The following is an 18,342-nucleotide window of genomic DNA, read 5'->3' on the forward strand; positions in this document are numbered from 1 at the left end:
GGGAGTTTTCCAGTTGTTGGTAGATATGCAGCTAGACGCTGTCAGAGAGAAATGAACACGTAGGGGCAGATTTTTATTTTTTTTTTCACATTCTTCCTTGTGTTACAGCTCAAACTAGGAAATTAAGGGAGGGCTACAAAACCAGATATCAGAGAGGGTGTATGTATATTTTTGAGACTGGAAATACAATGCCATAGACAGCTTCCGGAAAGTCTTCATTAAAAATAAAACAAGTTGCAATTGAACAATTTTGCAAATTTTATTGAGGTGGTTTTACAGACTATTTGCGCAATTTAAGCCAAGCTTAGTTTCAATACATTGCAAGGACTAAACATTTTGTTAATTCACAGTATTAGTGCAAAGGTAGAATACAGGCTTTATCTGTTTAAAAGTTACACTGCAATACATTCTGTCCCAAACCGATGGTTACGCACAAACAAAAGGCATCTGAGCATCTCAAACTTGTACTGCACTGTAAAATGATCAGGTCAGGGGAAATGATATTTTACCAGGTTTACCTTGGTAATCTGTATGCCATTAAATTAGAGAAAGACAACCAACTCAAGAACTAGTCATAAAGTCTGAAAATCAATAATGGATATAGATCTGGTGAATTAAATCCACTTATGGTAATTCTACAAGTAAGTGTCGGCTCACTGAAGGCAGAGTAAAACACTGTGGACAGAGGACATCTTAGGTTTACACAGGTATAATCAATTTCTCTAACTGGCAGTATTCTTTACAAAAATAAAAGTCTACAGAATTTCAGGACTTAAATATGACAAAATGGCTTAAGATGGGCATGTTATGAAAGTTTGCAAATTGATGGGGATTGTATAAAAGCCAAAACAAAACAAAAAATTATAAAACCCCTAAACAGGACTATAAAAATGTTGGCATTATTAAGAACATAATCCATGTCTTCCTGGTTACATTTCCTCTTGATCAAAGAGCAAGTAGCTGCCAGTGGCTTTAATACAACCTATTGGCTTTGTATGCTTTCTAATATTTAAACTGCACAACTATCACAATGGAACTGCAAGAACATGGATATACAGATCATGCCATGCATGCGCCACAGGATGGAAACAAAAATAAATAAATAAATCATCTTGATGTATGTAGAATTAAATGCAGGTGCGTAATTTTCAAAATCAGCAGTAGTCAGAACAGAAGCATGCATTTCAACCTGAGTTTGTCCAAAAATACAGATTAGTATGCAAAAATAACAAATAGATAACCAACTTCTATTAGTGAGTTTTGAAATTGTTCATTTGGAAAAATGAAGCAATACTAAGTAATTATCTAGCTCCCTCTCCTGGTCACTGCTGACATGTCATAGGAAGCTACAATTCATCCCTAAAAATAAATAAATAAAATATACACTGTGTAAATAAAATTATAGATGCTGCAAAACCTTAAAACATTACAGTATATATATTAATTAACACACACTCAAAGCTTGTTTGCTTTTCACAATTCCAAACTTCTACATTACATGAATCCGTTACCACACCACCTAACATACCTACAAAATTGTCAATGTGTGTGTTAAATATCTGAAGTGACAAAATTCTATTAGCATACTTTTTCAAAGTGTATAACAGAACATGGCTGTTTTTCCTTTTCTAAATATTTAACCAGTGTCTTCTTACTGTAAAAAAATCTTTCATAGTAATTATTAAAACTCAGGCTCAATATGTAATAAGTAACCATCATGTAAATACACCCTATAAATAAACACAGCAACATCCATACAATCACTGCTATTCAAAAAATAATAATGATAACAGAGCCCACACAGTCACAGAAACATGACAAACAAACCTGAGCAGCTGAAGCAAAAACAAACCTCCTACATTTCATTGTTCATGCAATGTTAGAACTTTTGGGCTCATTTTTGTATCCCATTTATTGAAGTTTGTTTGATTGATCTGCATTTTGGGACTGATCATCATGGCTTGTGGCCTTGTTCCACCAAGAATGTGATGTAGAAATCCTGCTTGGCTCCTAGTCTCAGTTGGAAGTCTCAAAAAACATGAAATCCTGTTGTTAACGAGAACAAGAAGAAAGTGTTAATGAAGCCAAAACTAAAACTGGTATTCATGTAACACTTATTGGGTGGAAATGTATTATAAAAGAGCTTGGAATACATTTACTGAATGGAAAATGACAGCTAGACAATAAATCCTATTTTACTTTTATTTTATTATTATTAGTTTGATCCAGGTGCTGACTAAACTTTTAAGTCTGGTCCACAAAACACAGTTGCAGTGAAGGCTTTGGGGAGGTCACTTCAAAAGATTAATAGTAACCAGCTTTATCTATTCAAAAGTCAATTTTGATGCGAGTTTGGGATAGTGATGCCAAACTGTACCCAATGTTTAACTCTAGATCTGGATTTTATGTAAAACTAAAAACAATAAATGAGAGTTTAACATGACCATGTAATGAAATGCTAAAGGACTAGAATGAAGCCCTCAATCCAATGTCAACACCTTCAAGCTCATCTGAACTTTGCAGATGCCAAAAGGGAAGGACTAATGCATTAGATGAGACAATAATTAAATTTTTAGGATAAGATAGATGTTTGGAGGAGTGAAGGTGAGATTTTCCAACCAATAAACATTGTTTCAACTTTTGAATGTTGGTAGCATTATGCTGTTGGGTTCTTTTGCTGCAGTGCTCGCACAAAATAGAAGGAATTATGAGTAAGAAGGACTTCATCGCCGTCCCTCTCTATATGATTTGAAGCACACACCAAATCTAGCTTTAGAGTGGATAAAATAGGAAAATAGTGATCTTTCGGAAAGCCAAGCCCTACTGGAAATTTGTAAACCACCCTCAACAGTCAAGTCCAAGTTAGAAAACTAACTGAAATACCCCTCTGATTCTGCCTCGCTACACCTTTAGACAACCAAAATCATGCTAGCAGCTTGCTAGCATGATTCTAGCAAGCTGCTAGATTACAGAAAGCCTGTGGTCAACTTGCCTCATGATATTTACTTAAATACTTAATTGGGCGTATATAAACAATTGACCCTGTGTGGGGAAGAAGAAGTTTCTAAATTCAACACTGTCTAAGAAAAATAATCAAATAAATTATCGAAACCCCCAAATTAAAAAGGCATTCCTGGCCTTTGTAGGTCCATGTAAACGTTTAATCCAAACTGTAGCTCAAACAGTCTTGGATTTAATGTCACTGGGTTCTTTTTAGGTCATAAATAATACTAAATGTAGCATAAGTGGTAATCTAATTAGAAACTCCATGAAGATCCTGACCACCAGCAACAAGAAACATTCCCAATGAGAGCAGGGTCATATGAGGCCATGGCGTCTGCGGCAGCCGCACTTATACAGATTCTTGCTTGCAAATTACAAAGTGAGAATCCCCAAACTGCATCCTTTACAAGATCTTGACATTACAGTTCATCATCACATTTTAGGCTGATTTACTGCTATAAGTATATATATATATAAATGAAATGTTTTGATGCTGCACTTACAATTAGAAAACATGCACCGATCATTACAGCTTTCATCCTCACATCCAGATCCATGGGAAACTGGATGCCAAAGTTGTCAGCGTCTGTGAATGCCTCCCGTAGGAGTCCTGTCCACTGTTTGCTGATTTTTCCAATCTTGCTGACTTCGTCCATTGTCAAAATCTGTGACAAAAAGCATCCAGGACATAGAAAAGAAGTATGCTGAAATAGGATAAGGATCAGTGAGCAGTTTGTATTCATGTTTATTGCTACTTATGGCCAAAGGAATGTCTTTATTTCTGTAAAGTCTTCAAAGACCTGGGGGAGAAATCATGGCCATAAAACATGTTTTGTTTTCCCATCCTCAGGGTCTTGTAAAACATCTACATCTCTGACCCCGACCCCGCTTCACGGCTCAGTCTAATAAAACTATATGAACCACAGAACAAAGGGCAGATTGTACCAAAATTTGAGTGTGTCCTGTTCCTCACTGGAAACTCCCTGACATTTGTCAAAGGGAAAAGTTGTTAGACTGTTAGGAAGGATTCAAATCATTTAAATAAAGAGCCCCACCTCAAAGTCAACATCAGGAAGGCAGCTCCAGCCACAGAAGGGCCCATGGATCTTCAGTACAGGTTCATTGTGTTCATTTGCTACAATAAATTTTGGAGACAATGGATGCCACTGCTGTATCACATATCCCACTGTGTTACCGGGTGGAGCCTGAACCTCCAGCTGTAAGAAGCAGAGAAATGTGACTGGTATTGACACCCTAAACCACCATGCTTTCAAAATACATGCAAAACATACAGAACAAATATCGTGCCATGCATAAGTATCACTAACCTTGAATGTTTTGACATGATGCCACAAAAGTAAACCTATTTGATTAGAATTTTATTTAACAGTTCTTAAATAAGATTTGTTTAAGCAGGTTGTCGTCCTGCTTGAAGATAAACTTACTCCTGAGTCTCAAGTCTTTTACAGCCACTTTCTTCTTTGTGTTTAGCTGCATCCATCTTCCCATCAATTCTGACCAGCTTTCCTGTCCAGGCTGAAGAACAACATCCCCACACCATGGTGCTGCCACCACTAACCCTACCATGGAATGGTTAGATTAGGATTTGTGTGGCTATAGACACACATAGTGTTTTGCAAGGTCAGAATGTTTGTTGATGGCCTCATCTGACGTAAGCACCTTCTTATACCTGTTTAATGTGTCCTGTTGAGAAGATTTTGCTGGCTTTACTTTCAGAACTGTATTTTTGTCTCTTGTCAATAAAGGCCAAATTTGTACAGGTGAAAAATGATGATTTGTGCTACCAACAGATTTTCCCATCTGAGTTGTGGCTCTCAGCAGCGATCACTGGCCTCTTCCCTGTTTTAAAGCTCTCCAGGCTCAGACTGTGCATTGAACCGGACAAACAAACCTTCGTAGGTTTGGGTGGTATTTTATTTAGGGACATAGAAGTAAAATGTCTCCTGAAACTTTCATCATTTTATTATTTATTATTATTATTATTATTATTATTATTATTATTATTATTATTATTATTATTATTATTATTATTATTATTATTTTATTTTTTTAAAGCATGCATAATTTTTCTTCTACTCCAAACAAGCCTGCTACTTTATCGGGGTCTATCACATAAAGTCCAAATGAAATTAATGTAATAATGAAATTAATGTGCCAAGTGTAAAAAAAGGTGCTGAATACTTGTGAAAGGCAGTGTAAATAACATCTGAATGCTCCCATTTAATTTCCAAGATCCAATTCGTGACCAGACAATTGAACTCACTTCTTGCAAACAGCATGGGAAGAAGCAAGACATGCACTTCAGCGGCCTGGTGATGCTGATGATCTCCTGGCCAAAGTTGTCAAGGACATGGATGTTAAAGGGCCGCAGGGGGCCGCAGCACTGCCGGCTCAGACAGTCATTCTCCTCGACGGCGTAGAACACATTCTGACCCATGACGTTTCGCACCTCATACTTGTTATTGCTTTCAAAACCGACTAGGGCTGTGTGAATTGAAGCATACAACATTAGCTGTTGTTTCAGAAAAAAAAGGAAAATACTCATGCTATATATTGTACCTTCAACAACCTCAACCTTCTGTTTGATGAGGAGCTGATCCACCTGGAAAACCACATATAAGTGTTTCATTTTTTTAATGCAACCAATAAAAATAGAAACAAAGAAGGGAGTTTCATAGGGGGAGGGATGGTTTAGACCTTATGTGACAGGATTCACAAAGCTTGGACAAATGAGACAATGCATGAAGTGATACCAAAGGTGTACGGTGACAGATCATGTGACATACAGGTGTAGTTCATTTCATCAAACGTGACTTCTGAAGGTCACGTGTTTTAGTTTTAGAAATGTTCTAGTTGCATGTAATCACCCCTTTTTAGTAAAAAGGGGTGAATACCTGCATATTTTAAGTTATTGCTATTATTATATACAAATATTTATTTATTTCACTTCACCAACTTAGAATATTTTGTGCAGATGTATTATCTAGAAATTAGATTAAATAAAGACATTTAAATACATGTTGTGTTGTAACAAAAATAAACAAAAATGCCCAGAGGGGTGATTACTTGCGCAAAGCACTGTGAACATACTTTTAACTTTTTCAATGGATATCAAAGTGCACGGGGAATATGCTCTTACAGTTGTCAGGTACTCTAATCCTGGGGGACACCCTGGTATTCCTGGGCTGGGCACACTGTACATGTTCATGTCTTCAGAATGCTGGGAGACCTGTTGATGTATAAGAAACTGTTTAAAACAGCAAACTGGCGCCATCTTGTGATAATTTAGGTCACAGTCATAAACAAATGCTGAACCATCGCAAATGAGGAAATTCGGAGAGTGTCTTTGCTTCATTAAAAAAATAATAAATAAAAGTGAATATCTTTAAATATGAAAAAAGTGAGGAAGTGTGTTTTCCCTCTAGTCATTAGTGTCGCCCGGGGGAGCTCAGTGCTACAGGGGTCTACGTGCTGGTGGGCGACACAGACATTCCTGGTTATATCTGGAAGTGAAAAGCTTCCAGATATAACTCGGCAGCATGGGAAATCTTCTGATTTGCTTTAGTTAACACGCGAACAACAGACTTAAACCTGAACTTCCTCAATAGGGCACACCAGCCGTGTCCCTCCAGTGTGGAGGTTGCATCATCAATGGAGACGGGTCGTGTTATGCATGTTTACTCCTCACGTCTCGTCAGTTGGAGAGAATCGAGCGCACACCGACGTCTCATCTGCCAACCTCTTCATTGAAACACTCGTGCAAAGCTTTCCGTTAGACTACTTTTTCCACGCGTATCGCCCACAGCTTGAAACTCCACATTAAAACCAAGAAATAAAACGCTAGAAAAATAAATACTCACCTATCTTTGACGTGCTACTTCCAATAATAACGGGTCACTCAGAATGGAAGCAAAGCTGTGGAATAAACCTATAATCTGATTGGACGACGTCACAGCACTTCCTAGTCTCCTGCGCCAATGGGAATATAGCACAGTAGATCTAAGCTAACAGAAGCGAATAAAAGCGACTAGAGCGGAAATAAATAGAGCACACGAATGTGTTGAAAGCTGGGAGTTTCTTTTGCAGGAAATCCATAAATAATAACAACAACATACACCTATCAACTGTTTCATCTGTTTTTCTACCTTATTATCAACTCAGAGATAAAGTTTAAGTCAACAATAGACAATAAGAATTTATTGTTGGCCACTCTTGGAGCCAAAGTTTAAATCTATAATTCCTAATGTATATAACTATATTTACATAAACACAACTAAATTTCAGCATAGTGAGAGAGCAATTTTTTATATATTTGTTTGTTGTAACAAAACATGACAATTTAAAACCGACAAAATTAATAAGAGTAAAACTAAGTGTGGTAGATCAGAGGGGCAGGGAGGGGCAAGATCATCTAAACATCTAAATTTAAAAACAAATAAAGAAATTTGAAAATGAACTTTAAAATGGACATGCAAGCATTGCAGAGAGGATAAAATTGGAGGAACATGCACTCTTCTTTGTGTTCCTGTTAAAAAATGTGCAGCAGTATGAATTGAAGGGATTATAAATATTTAATAAATCCAAGTTACAAGTAGTTATAGCACAAACCAGCCCACTCGTTACAAAGGCATGGATTACTACTTTTAATTTATCTTTCGACAAGAATTTTTTTTTTAAAACATTTATTAAATTTGTCAAAGTGAAGCATTTAGAAGCAGATTTCTGGTTGGTGGGATAAACATTTAGCACTAGGGGTTTTTACCATATCTGGGGGTTCCATTGCTTACTCCAAATTTTGAAGGATGTTTACAGTGTCAGGAGGAGTTTATGCTGAAATTTGTCAACCTAAAACTCAAGTTCTTCCATGAGTTACTCCCGTGCAATGGCCATCTGGTCATTAGTATGCTGAAGAAAACCATCCACTGTGTCCTTACAAAGCAGAATTCCAGATTTTTGGTGTGGATTAGCTTAATGAAGAATAACTATGAACAATAACCCCTGACCTTTCTCTCAGTGTTTTAATATTACAGTCTACATAGTAAATTTGTGTCTATGTGATTATTTAGAGGCTTCTAAGCCTTTAAATAATATTTTTGAGCAAAAAAATGTCATCATATAAAGCTGAAGATGGCTCGTAAGGTGGATTAATTTTGATGGGGTAAAATTTTAAGATCTTAATCTCCCGCAGAGATCCGAACACAGTTCTACTTACAATAAATCACCCAGACAAGGGTGTACAGAAAATGGATGGATGGATGCATGACTGCATGGATTCTGTCTGCAGTTATAGTGTTTTCCTGAGGTTGTGATGGGAGCATTAGTGGGGAAGCGGAACCTTTATTTGGGGGGCGTTGCTTCCGGGTTGGTTTTGGGGCGGACTTTCTGTTAGCCTCAGGCGCAAATGTTAATGCTAAAAGCAGGACTTCAGTCGTGATTGTTTAATTTTATTTCATCATTCTTAATGTTAGTACACAGTGAAAACACATGAAAACTACTCTCTAAAATGTTTACCTTTTGTTTTATCAGAAAATAACACTGCGTTGCGGTTCCTGTGCACCGTTCTGCTAGTAGTTGTACGTTTTATCAGCAGACGTTTAGATTGGCAGGATGCCAACCCGTGCTGGGGAAGTCCTGTGGGATTAGGTGATTAGAAGACCTTACTCCTGTTTTTATTAGTTTTTTTCTAGGTTTGGTTGAATAATATTCAGTGCATGTTGCTTGTTGACTCATAAAGTAGTTCAGATCATAAGTAAAGTGAGCCCAGCTAAAGTTAAATGTAGAGAAACTATTCTTTCTTCATGAAGTGTGGGAATTCAAAAGTTAAAGTTGAAACAATGCCATGTTATATTTTATATTTTTTGTAAGTCATGTAATTCTGTTTTTGATTAAGTATTAAGTTAAATTAGTGTAGATTTTTATATTCATCCCAGCTAATATATATCTTAATCAGGGGTCTCAAACTCCAGTCCTTGAGGGCCGCTGTCCTGCATCTTTTAGATGTGCCTCTGCTGCTCCACACCTGAATATAATAATTAGGTCATTATCAAGGCTCTGGAGAACTGATCTACACTAGGAGGAGGTAATTAGGACATTTCATTCCAGTGTTTTGTACCTACCTGTGGCACATTTAAAAACTGCAAGACAGCGGCCCTCTAGGACTGGAGTCTGAGACCCCTGACTAAATGCAGTAACCTTAAAAACAGTTGCTTTATCCTGTTTAATACACTATGCCTTGGTTGTTCTCATCCAAGTGATGGGATAGCAATGCGAAAAAGGTAATGTATGAAGTTACTTGTTATTAGTGATGGGCAAGTGAAGCCTCATGAAGCAATGAAGCTTTCCAACGCAAAGTGTTGAAAAAAGTTCATATACTCGATGCTTCATTCATCACTCACTAGTGACATCTGCTGGTGAAACTGTAACAGCCTTGTTACTCAGTTGGATCATACTTCCAAAAATTAGGAAATGCAATATTGTCACAAGGTTTTCATCAAACTCATGTTTAGTAAGAGGAGAATCATATTTAATTGTCATGTTTTAATTATTAAAATGATTTGTAGCCAATCTGATCCTTCACCATCAGTGGTGGTGTTGGGTTTTCTTTTATGTCATGGACTTATTAGACCAGGGGTTTTCAAAGTATGAAAGGGTGAGCCCCCCTCCAGCTGCAGGAAGACAACTGATCCCCGCTCCACACGCGCACCCCACAGTACCAACTTTTTCCTAAATCCACAAAGTTGATTGTGTGCGTAAAAGACGTTTCTCTCACACCAGTAGACAGCAAGCAGATAGCTTTTCCGGTTTATTTTTTCCCTCGCACCGCGCCTCCCCTAAAGTGCTCTGGCGCCCCCCAGGGGAGGCGCGCCTCACACTTTGAAAACCGCCGTATTAGACAATGAAGATATGTGTTACTTTAATGTATTGAGAACTGAGTGACTGTTGCTGTAGACTCTGTATACTTTGAGCTTGAAACTTGCTTCCTTAAAGACAGAATTTGTTTAAAATCATCTCTTCCTGGGAGTTCTAGTTCTGATTCTTAATATTAATTTACACATAGAGTTTGTCTCTTCTAATGGCTTTTAGTCTGCTTTTGATGTGTGATTTCGATGCATCTCCTGATCAAACAAAAGAAAATATAGAAATTTCTGGATTTTAGGTTTAATTGTTTTTATTTAGGAATAGGACTTTTTTCACTGTTTCAGGTTTTAGACGGTTTCTTCGTCGGCAGAGGACCTCCCCCGCCTTGGAAAAAACTCGTTTACACGGCACTGATGATGCAGGTGAACAGAGGAACTTCAGTGCCATACAGTGCAAGTGGGGATGCACATGTTTCTGTGTATGCCAATACTCCAATGGATCTTCATGTCTCCTTAGGTTCTTTTCAGCACGGTATCGCTCCACTTCAACAATGGCATCTGCTGTGGCATTGGAGCTACGCCTCTTCTGGTCCACTGTAGTATCTAACAGAGACCACAGTTCACCTATAAATAAAAACAAAAGATTATTACAGATAATACAAAAGTCCAAGAGCTGAAATACAGTAGTACAAATATCACAAGAAAATTTCAAAATATATAAAAACTCACAAGATCTGCTAGTGCCTTCTCCTGCATCTCCTGATTCCTGCAGCTGGACACCTTCATTGCTTGCAATCAGTGCAGAACATTCTGCTTTCAGCCGCCTTACCGCCTCTTGTGCTTTGCTTTGACTGAGAAAACCAAGAGTTTTGAACCTAGGGTCCAGCAAGGTGGCCATTGTCATGACAATGATTCAATATTTGCAACTTGTTCTTTGACACGCCTCAATAGGTTTTCAGACAGAAGTCTTGCAACATCATTTTTTATATTTGCCATCTTTGTAAGCACTGCATGGTGCAGCATGTTCATTAAAGGTATAACCTTGGATATTGACACTCTTCTCTTCAGAGAGCTCTGAAGTTGCTTGGAAAAATGGGAACAACACGGTTAAGGACTCCTCAATTATCTCATAATCCTGAGAAGCCAAAAGGATTATATCAGTTTTGAGTGTTGTGAGGGCTGCGGCCACAGGTTCTTTTTGTTGAAACAGACGTTCCAACATAAGGTAAGTGCTGTTCCAGCATGTGTCCACATCGATTATGAGCTTTTGTGATTGTCTTCCCATCTGTATTTGAGTCCTTTCTAGCCTTTCTTTACCTGTGGTGCTTGAGTGGAAATATGCCACAATTCTTTTAGCCTTTGCGCGGATGTCACAGAGGTCAGGGATCTGGTCAAATGATCTTCGGACTAATAAATTCAGTCCATGAGCAATGCAGATGGAGTGCCTGATCTTTAATGCCTTAGCACATGCAATCATCTTAGCAGCTGCATCAGTCACCAGACAGTTCACCATGTGATTATGCACTACCCTGGCCAGATTTTCAGATGTGTGAGTGGAAGGGAAATGCTCCACTCCAATTAATACAATGCTCAGTTTGTCATTGGGGTCAATGAAGTGGCATGTTATGGCCAGGTACGCTTCCATATTCATGGACGTCCACATATCTGCTGTCAGGCTGACGGCAGTCACCTTTTGGATGTCTTCTTTGGCCTTTTGTTTTGTTTTGTAGAATTTCTTCCACCATCTTTTTTAATGCCTAAAATAAAAAGCAAAATTATTCATTTTAATAACTGAAATGATTTCAAATTACCACATTAGCTGTTATTGATTACACATATAAACCTTTCTATTAGGAAGAACATAGGTTGGATCCAGCAAATGAATGAGCTCTCTGAAGCCCTCATCCTCCACTACGGAAAAAGGTTGGGAATCCTTTACAATCAGATTTGCCACAGCCTCATCTAGCACCTGCTTCCTGGAACCTGCAAGATGCATATATATAAAACAATTTAAATGACAATAATATACTGATAGATATAAATATGAATGAAATAATTTACAAAACATAAAACAATGTCATACTCTGGCTGGTGTCTCTTGTGTCTGAAGTGTGCTTATTTTCATGCATGGCCCTATAATGCCTAATCATTGATGATGTGTTGTTGTAGACCAACACCCTGTCACACAGCAAACATTTCACCTGAAATAAAAGGATGTGGAAGTTAACAACTCACTATTAATGAGGCAAATGTTGTCAGATCTTGGGCAAACATTATACAAACCTTATTGTGATCTGTCATGTCATAATACTCCCACATCTGAGAGGTTTTTCTCTTTTTTGACGGCTCCATTTCAACCAGTGCTGATGAAAACTGCTCTGCTGATACCAAACCACCTACTACAACCCACGAAGCAACAGGATTCATCGCGCTTTTATTTTGAAAACCGACACGCAAAATGAAGCAGTCACGTGACCCATGCAACGTGAGGCCTCGTTTGTTGCCAGTCACGTGGTTTTCAACAAGACAACACAAGCCTCGAAGCGGGGCTTCATTGACACGCCCCCTTATTACTCGGTACAAGCCTCGAAGCCTGGCTTCAGATAGCCCATCACTACTTGTTATCAGTTTTTGCAATATTCTATGTCTCAAAATATTGTTTGGATGTAATATTTGGTTGGCTACTTTATTCACAATTTTAAGCTGAAAGTAAAGCCAGCAAAATCTTCTCAAATTTAAGCACTCATGCTCTGCATGTTGATGAAATATTTGGCCAGTTGAATGAATTCTAACAGCCTTTATTGCTCACGCCTGATATGCGTATGTTGTGGAAGATGAGATACTACAGCTCACAGAGAGCTGAGAGGACATGGTGAAATGGTAAAAAATAGAAGTGTTTGGAAAACGTAGGTGATCATAAACAAAATTGTCATCACAATTTTCCGCATTGCATTTCCAAATGTTCTTTAAATGTATTGCATGGTATTGCATTTAAAGCTAATATGTTGCTTGCAAAGTGGACTGAGAATAAATTTCAAGCTTGCAATGTTGCATATTAATTATTTAAAGCATAAATTAAGTAAGTTGTTAGATTGTCCTAGAGTAGGAAAACTGAATAATAGAATATTCTGCACAAAACCTTATTTTTTCTTCTAAATGATATCAAAGAACAAACATAAAACACTCTAAATTTGCACTATGACACTTTGCGTCCACTAGAGTGCAGTGTTGAGCTAACAGGGTAACGTTGGCCAAATGCTGGAGTTACCCCTTTAGTTGCAAAGGGCTGAACTCAACCCTACTCAGCGCACACAGATGCACACAAATGCACTTGCTGCAGCTTAATAAATTGTGTGCCGTTGTTTGGTCGAGTATCCTTATTTGCGAATACAAATTACCTGATTTTCTCAAGGGCTACTGATTCTTTTCAAGCAACGCTAATGAGAACAAATGATGACTCGCACACAGATCTGCTGACACTTCAGGTGCAAATGCCTAAAAATGTGTTTTAATTGATTGGTTTTATGGCCATCGCTTATAGTGACCTTGTGTGGGTAAAGCAATAGACAACTTTGGTGTTTTAAAACTAAAATAAAAATGTTTAATGTATTGGGACCCAAACGGACATGTTTCTTTATCTTATAAACTGCTCACAGAGAAACAAAACACGTGTTATTCATCATTGTGATCAAAACAAAGTGATGCAGTGACTGTGAAATAGTTGCTCTCATCTGAATAAACAGACTGGACAGTCAGGGGTCTTTGAAAGCCAGTCAGATTGACTTACTGACTCCCACAGCCCACTTACTCCCACTGGGGTAAAGCCTTTGGATAATATGCATGTGTGTACCAATCATAGAGGCTTTGCACTTGACATTCCTACCTATTCTAAGATTCCTTTTCTTCTTCTCTGCTCTTATTTTTTGTGTGTAAAGGTACTGCTCTTTATACGCTTGGGTAATCTTTCCTGCACTCCTAACGAGGTTGTCAGATTGGCCGCATAATGAGGAGCCTAAAGATGAATGTAAAAATACCCCCATTACACCACTTTCATTCTCTTGTTCGTTAGGTTAGCATATAAGGTTACAGTGCATCTAGCCCCTATGTTGTACATAGAAAATTGAGTGTCACTGAAGGGGCCGCTTAACCTTGAAACGATTTTGATCTTCAGTGTAGAAATAATTTACTTTTCTTATGGAATTGTGGTGACTGGTTTTCTTGAAGTATTCACACCCTAGTTTAAAAATATTCCAATTAATCATTTATATTTTTTATTCCCCCACAAAAACCCGGCTTTTGTTCCATCTTTGTCTCTCCACCTCTGCCCATCCCTCGCCTCCCTCTGTCTCTTCATTTCTCTCATTTCTGCACCCCTGTCAAGTGCTTTGTTTGCTCTGACTTTCCATGTGGTTATCTGAGCGCAGACAGTATGCCTCGCCCTGGCACAGGACCTCAGTTTCCAAGGCAACTTTATAATTGTTTTGGATGCGTTCCAGACGCCACTGGATACCGAGGCATTATTGATGTCAAAAGAAACATGTATGAAATGAGGAGATGTGGAGGTGTCCATATGGTTCCGTACACAGCCATGCAAAGCCATTTAACGCTTTTCTCTTTTTTCTTTTTTTTTTTTTTTTTTTTTTTTTTTGCATTGGGAGTTTTTGTGACATCGCTGAATAGATCTCACATGTGCCACATGATATTTCATAATTTTGACCTCTCCGTATCACAAAAGGAGATAATAGCATGTGAAGTGAGCCGCTGAACTGTGCAATATTTCTCCTATTCATGTCATTAAGTCATTGTCACAGTATGTTCTGCCAACCTTACTGAATACAATGTGTCTATTATGCTTCTTTAGCCCAAAAAATAGGAAGCGAAAATAAGACTTTGGTCCATCTGAGCTCAAGTCCTTGGCAACAAAAAGGTTGGAACTGTGCTGCTACTGGCTTTAATTCACCACAAGCAGGCTTTGTTTTGACAGGAGAAGCTGTTTGGTTGTCACCATAACCATATTGCGACTCCACAACCCACCCTTCTTCTTGCACACCAACATATGCACAGCATCACAGAAGCTCTTCGCCACAATTGTGGTCATTAAAATAACATATATTGTCAACAGCAACGAGATGAACCTAATCGCTCCGGCTAAATTACCAATCTACAAATGTCTTTCACAAGTTGCTCTGGGAAACTCTTGGAAACAGTATTTTTTCATGTTTAACTGTGTAACTGAAATAAGGCCCTGACTGATCTTTTCTCCCCTTCTGATCTCTAGCCTCCCCTCCCTCAGCTTAATTTATGACCTGTGAGGAGGAACCCAGGGAGTGAGAAGTGAGTGAGACTGGTTTGAAAGCCGTGAATAGGGAAGGGGGCAACAGGCCCTCCAAATAACACAAAAGAGGCAACCACAGCTGTTTGGAGGCAACACAAGCCTCCACAAGACACTGTCTTCTTCCAGACTTACACCCGTGCTGCCTTTGCAAGCAGCATGCTTGTGTTTGAAAGCTGTAACTTCACTTCTTGTAGGTGAGAACCAATACATTTTGAAGTTCAAAAGTGTGGAAATAGAAAAGTGTCTGCATGAAAACATTTTCTGCCTTAAGAGAGTGAAAAATCATGTTGCGGCAATGCTGTACCTGTGGCAACTACTAAAAAAAAAAAAAACTGCTTTATTTAAAAAAAAATAAAATTGTAGTGGAATAGACCCCAGCTAAAATTCAATACAAAGTTTAGAAATGACTTTGATGTTTTTAATTCAATACTGTCGGGCAGTTTGGGTCAATTGAAGCTCATCTTCCACTGCATAACTTGGAAGTGCTTTTTGAATGTCTGTGTCTTTCTGTTTGACTTGGTTTACAGTGGCTTGCAAAGTATTCATAATTATTGAACTTGTCACATTTTGTAAAATAAAACCAGAAACTATGAGGCATTTTGTTGTGATATCATGTAATAGACCAAGACAGAGGCATAATTAACTTGGAGAAAACTGACACATGGTAGTCAGACTATAGTAACTATAGTCTGACTATAGTTACTATAGCAAACATAGTAACTATAGTCTATGGCCTTTTCTGTATAAAGCAATACAGAAAAGGCCAGCAGCAATGAAAACACAAGTAATCTAAAATGTGTATTCAGTCTTTCAATTAGATACTTACACATACTTTCATTGCAGTATCAGTCTTTTAGAAGATGTTTCCACCAGCTGTGCACATCTAGAGACCATGTTTTGCATGTCCAATTGCAAAACAAGTCAACACATGAATATTTTCTGATCTAAGTCATTACAATGGAGCTTGGAGGTTGTTGCCAAACTAGAAGGTGAACCTTCACCACAGTCTCAAGTCTTACATTTTATCCACCTTCACATAGAACCTGGCCAGCTTCTGTTTATAGCAGATGCATTTTTCTTAAAAAAGTTTACATTTCATTCAACCAATTCACCTTTTTAAACATGCTGTGTCTCTTATAAGAATACTAAATAGTTGTCCTGTCAACAAATTCCTTCATTTGAGCAGTGGGTCTTTTAAATTCTTCCTGAGTTTCTGTGGATATCTTTCCTGCTTCTCTTATGAATGTTTACCTTGCCCAGTCCAGTCGGTCAGTTTTAGTTGGTGTACATGTCTTGGTAAGTTTGGCGTTTTATCATTCTCTTTCCACTTTGAGATGATGAATTAACAGGCACTCTGGAAAACATTGATAGCTTATGATTTTATAATCTAACACTGCTTTAAACACCTCCACAATGTTATTAATTATAACTTTTACACAGATATTAATATCTGCGGTAGACCTTGGTCTCCATTTTGTGATTTATTCAAAGTTATTTTCTTACAATATTGAATAAGAGGACAATATTCTAGACTAGACTATCAAATGGCAAAGGGAGTCTAGTTTTTTCTAAACTCTCTTTGCTAACTAGGTGACTTCTGAAGGCAATTGGAAGAACTGAATTGTACATGGTGACAATAGTATAAGGAGCTGAAAAAAATTATACATCACTTTTATGATCTTATGATCTGAAAAAAAAAATACTCAAACCATGCATAATTTTTCCTAGGCTAAATAATTATCTATTACATTTTTTGTTCTATTTTTTAATAGAGATGACAGAATATGAAAACCTTTAAAGGGAATCAATACATTTACAAGCTACTTATGCAGCCATCAGGCTGCCATTATGTTAACCTTGTATTGACAGATGTTTTGCATCTATGTGCAAAGGTTAATCAAAATTACTTGGGTAGATGAAGATAATTAGTATGGTTTTGAATACAAATCCCTACAAAAAACAAACAAACAAAAAAATATAAACCTGGACAGTAAAAAAATCCTAATGTTGGAGGTTTCAGTTTGGCTTTTCCTCCTCATCCTGCTCTTTTCTCTCTTTTTCATCCATCCACACAGACTATCCAAAGCCATCTGCAGGCCACGGTCCATCCCCAAAGACAGGGGATCACAAAGGTGTTATTTTTCAAAGCTGGCCCTGTCCGCCTCCTGCCGAGGGTGTGTGGCTGTGGTTCAAGGGAAGGTGGGAAACTTCTGAGGCCCTGTTCCCCGCTTGTAACCCCTCCCTGTCGCCCGCCTCCCCAGGGGCAGCCTTTTGAGGGTGTCATAACTGAGGCCTGTATAACACGGGTTACTGCTGACGGCGGTTGGTCACAGTTGATGAAGCCTTTAAAGCTGCTTCCTTTCTCATGGTTTCTGTTAAAATTGCGGAGAGCAGGACCCGCGGCTTGGCTCTCGGACAGTTGCAGCCGTAGGAATAGAGAGGATTTTGGGAGGATGGTAAAATCCTGCATTTTGGCTTTCGATAAGTAGAGGGTGCTCCTGTTCCATGTTTGATGTTGTTCGGTGCATTGCAGACCTACATGGCTACTCAATATCGCCACTCTTCAAAAAGAGGAAACAATGAACGTATTATCTTCATTTTAGGGTAGTTTGTAAGTTGCTAAAAAGGTCAGACGTTTTCTTTCATTGTAGTCAAACCAGCATGAATAAAAGCTTCAGTAAATTGTTTGAAATAAGCTTTAAGTGGACAGAGCTGCAGATCATGCAGCTGTTGCGGTGCCATCCTGTTGTTTTGCAGCATCTGGGGAGGGTGAATGCAACGCAAAGTAAAGTGGGACAGAAAGCCATGACAGTGTGGTGGTGATGGCATGAGTGGGGAAGCACTTGGTGCTCACCTCTTTCTCAAGAGAGTCCCCATGGACACAGGGTCCTGCTGGCACACAGTAAAATTTGATTGTAGAAAACACCCATCACACTGAGACCAATAAAGGAGAAAATCAGAGGCTTTTATTTTCAAATTTGGTTGCAGCAGCAGACGGGAAAGGAATAGCTTTGCAAATGCTATTATTTTTTTTGTACTTTTTTGTGGATTGTGCAAAATTTTTTGTCTTATCATTATTAGGTACTTTGTAAATTTCATTAGCATTTACATTTTTCCAGTTGGTTA

The 18,342-nt window shown here is 38.2% G+C and overlaps 2 protein-coding genes across 3 annotated transcripts; both read right to left on the reverse strand.

Annotated features, from left to right (window-relative positions):
• Window positions 1–245: 245 nt before the first annotated feature.
• On the reverse strand, window positions 246–6,996 carry si:ch73-206p6.1 (phospholipid scramblase 1). Of its 2 annotated transcripts, none has more exons than XM_044105368.1 (7): window positions 6,885–6,996; window positions 6,164–6,253; window positions 5,584–5,626; window positions 5,288–5,508; window positions 4,059–4,220; window positions 3,507–3,668; window positions 246–2,046 (listed from the first exon to the last, which is right to left on the reverse strand). In XM_044105368.1, exons 2-7 carry the CDS (start codon window positions 6,230–6,232, stop codon window positions 2,017–2,019), a joined length of 687 nt encoding a protein of 228 aa, XP_043961303.1. In that variant the 5' UTR covers window positions 6,233–6,253; window positions 6,885–6,996; the 3' UTR covers window positions 246–2,016. The 2 variants fall into 2 exon arrangements, with proteins under 2 accessions (XP_043961303.1, XP_043961304.1); XM_044105369.1 differs by having other exon boundaries at window positions 6,713–6,886.
• A 3,107-nt stretch (window positions 6,997–10,103) lies between these two features.
• Window positions 10,104–10,779, reverse strand: LOC122824664 (zinc finger BED domain-containing protein 4-like). The gene is made up of 3 exons (XM_044105526.1): window positions 10,611–10,779; window positions 10,210–10,505; window positions 10,104–10,139 (listed from the first exon to the last, which is right to left on the reverse strand). Exons 1-3 carry the CDS (start codon window positions 10,777–10,779, stop codon window positions 10,104–10,106), a joined length of 501 nt encoding a protein of 166 aa, XP_043961461.1.
• Window positions 10,780–18,342: the final 7,563 nt, after the last annotated feature.

This window comes from Gambusia affinis, linkage group LG21 (assembly GCF_019740435.1).
Source record: "Gambusia affinis linkage group LG21, SWU_Gaff_1.0, whole genome shotgun sequence".
In the NCBI taxonomy this organism is placed as follows: Eukaryota; Metazoa; Chordata; class Actinopteri; order Cyprinodontiformes; family Poeciliidae; genus Gambusia; species Gambusia affinis.

Excerpts from the sequence above, each read along its gene's own strand:
- si:ch73-206p6.1 (XM_044105368.1), bottom strand. The coding sequence starts at position 6,232 with ATGAACATGTACAGTGTGCCCAGCCCAGGAATACCAGGGTGTCCCCCA. Across the intron at positions 4,221-5,287 it reads TCCCATGCTGTTTGCAAGAA|CTGGAGGTTCAGGCTCCACC; the intron begins GTGAGTTCAATT and ends TGCTTCTTACAG. Across the intron at positions 2,047-3,506 it reads TCGGTGCATGTTTTCTAATT|GATTTCATGTTTTTTGAGAC; the intron begins GTAAGTGCAGCA and ends CGTTAACAACAG.
- LOC122824664 (XM_044105526.1), bottom strand. The coding sequence starts at position 10,779 with ATGGCCACCTTGCTGGACCCTAGGTTCAAAACTCTTGGTTTTCTCAGT. Across the intron at positions 10,506-10,610 it reads AGAAGGCACTAGCAGATCTT|GTGAACTGTGGTCTCTGTTA; the intron begins GTGAGTTTTTAT and ends TTTTATTTATAG. Across the intron at positions 10,140-10,209 it reads AACCTGAAACAGTGAAAAAA|GAGATGCATCGAAATCACAC; the intron begins GTCCTATTCCTA and ends TTGTTTGATCAG.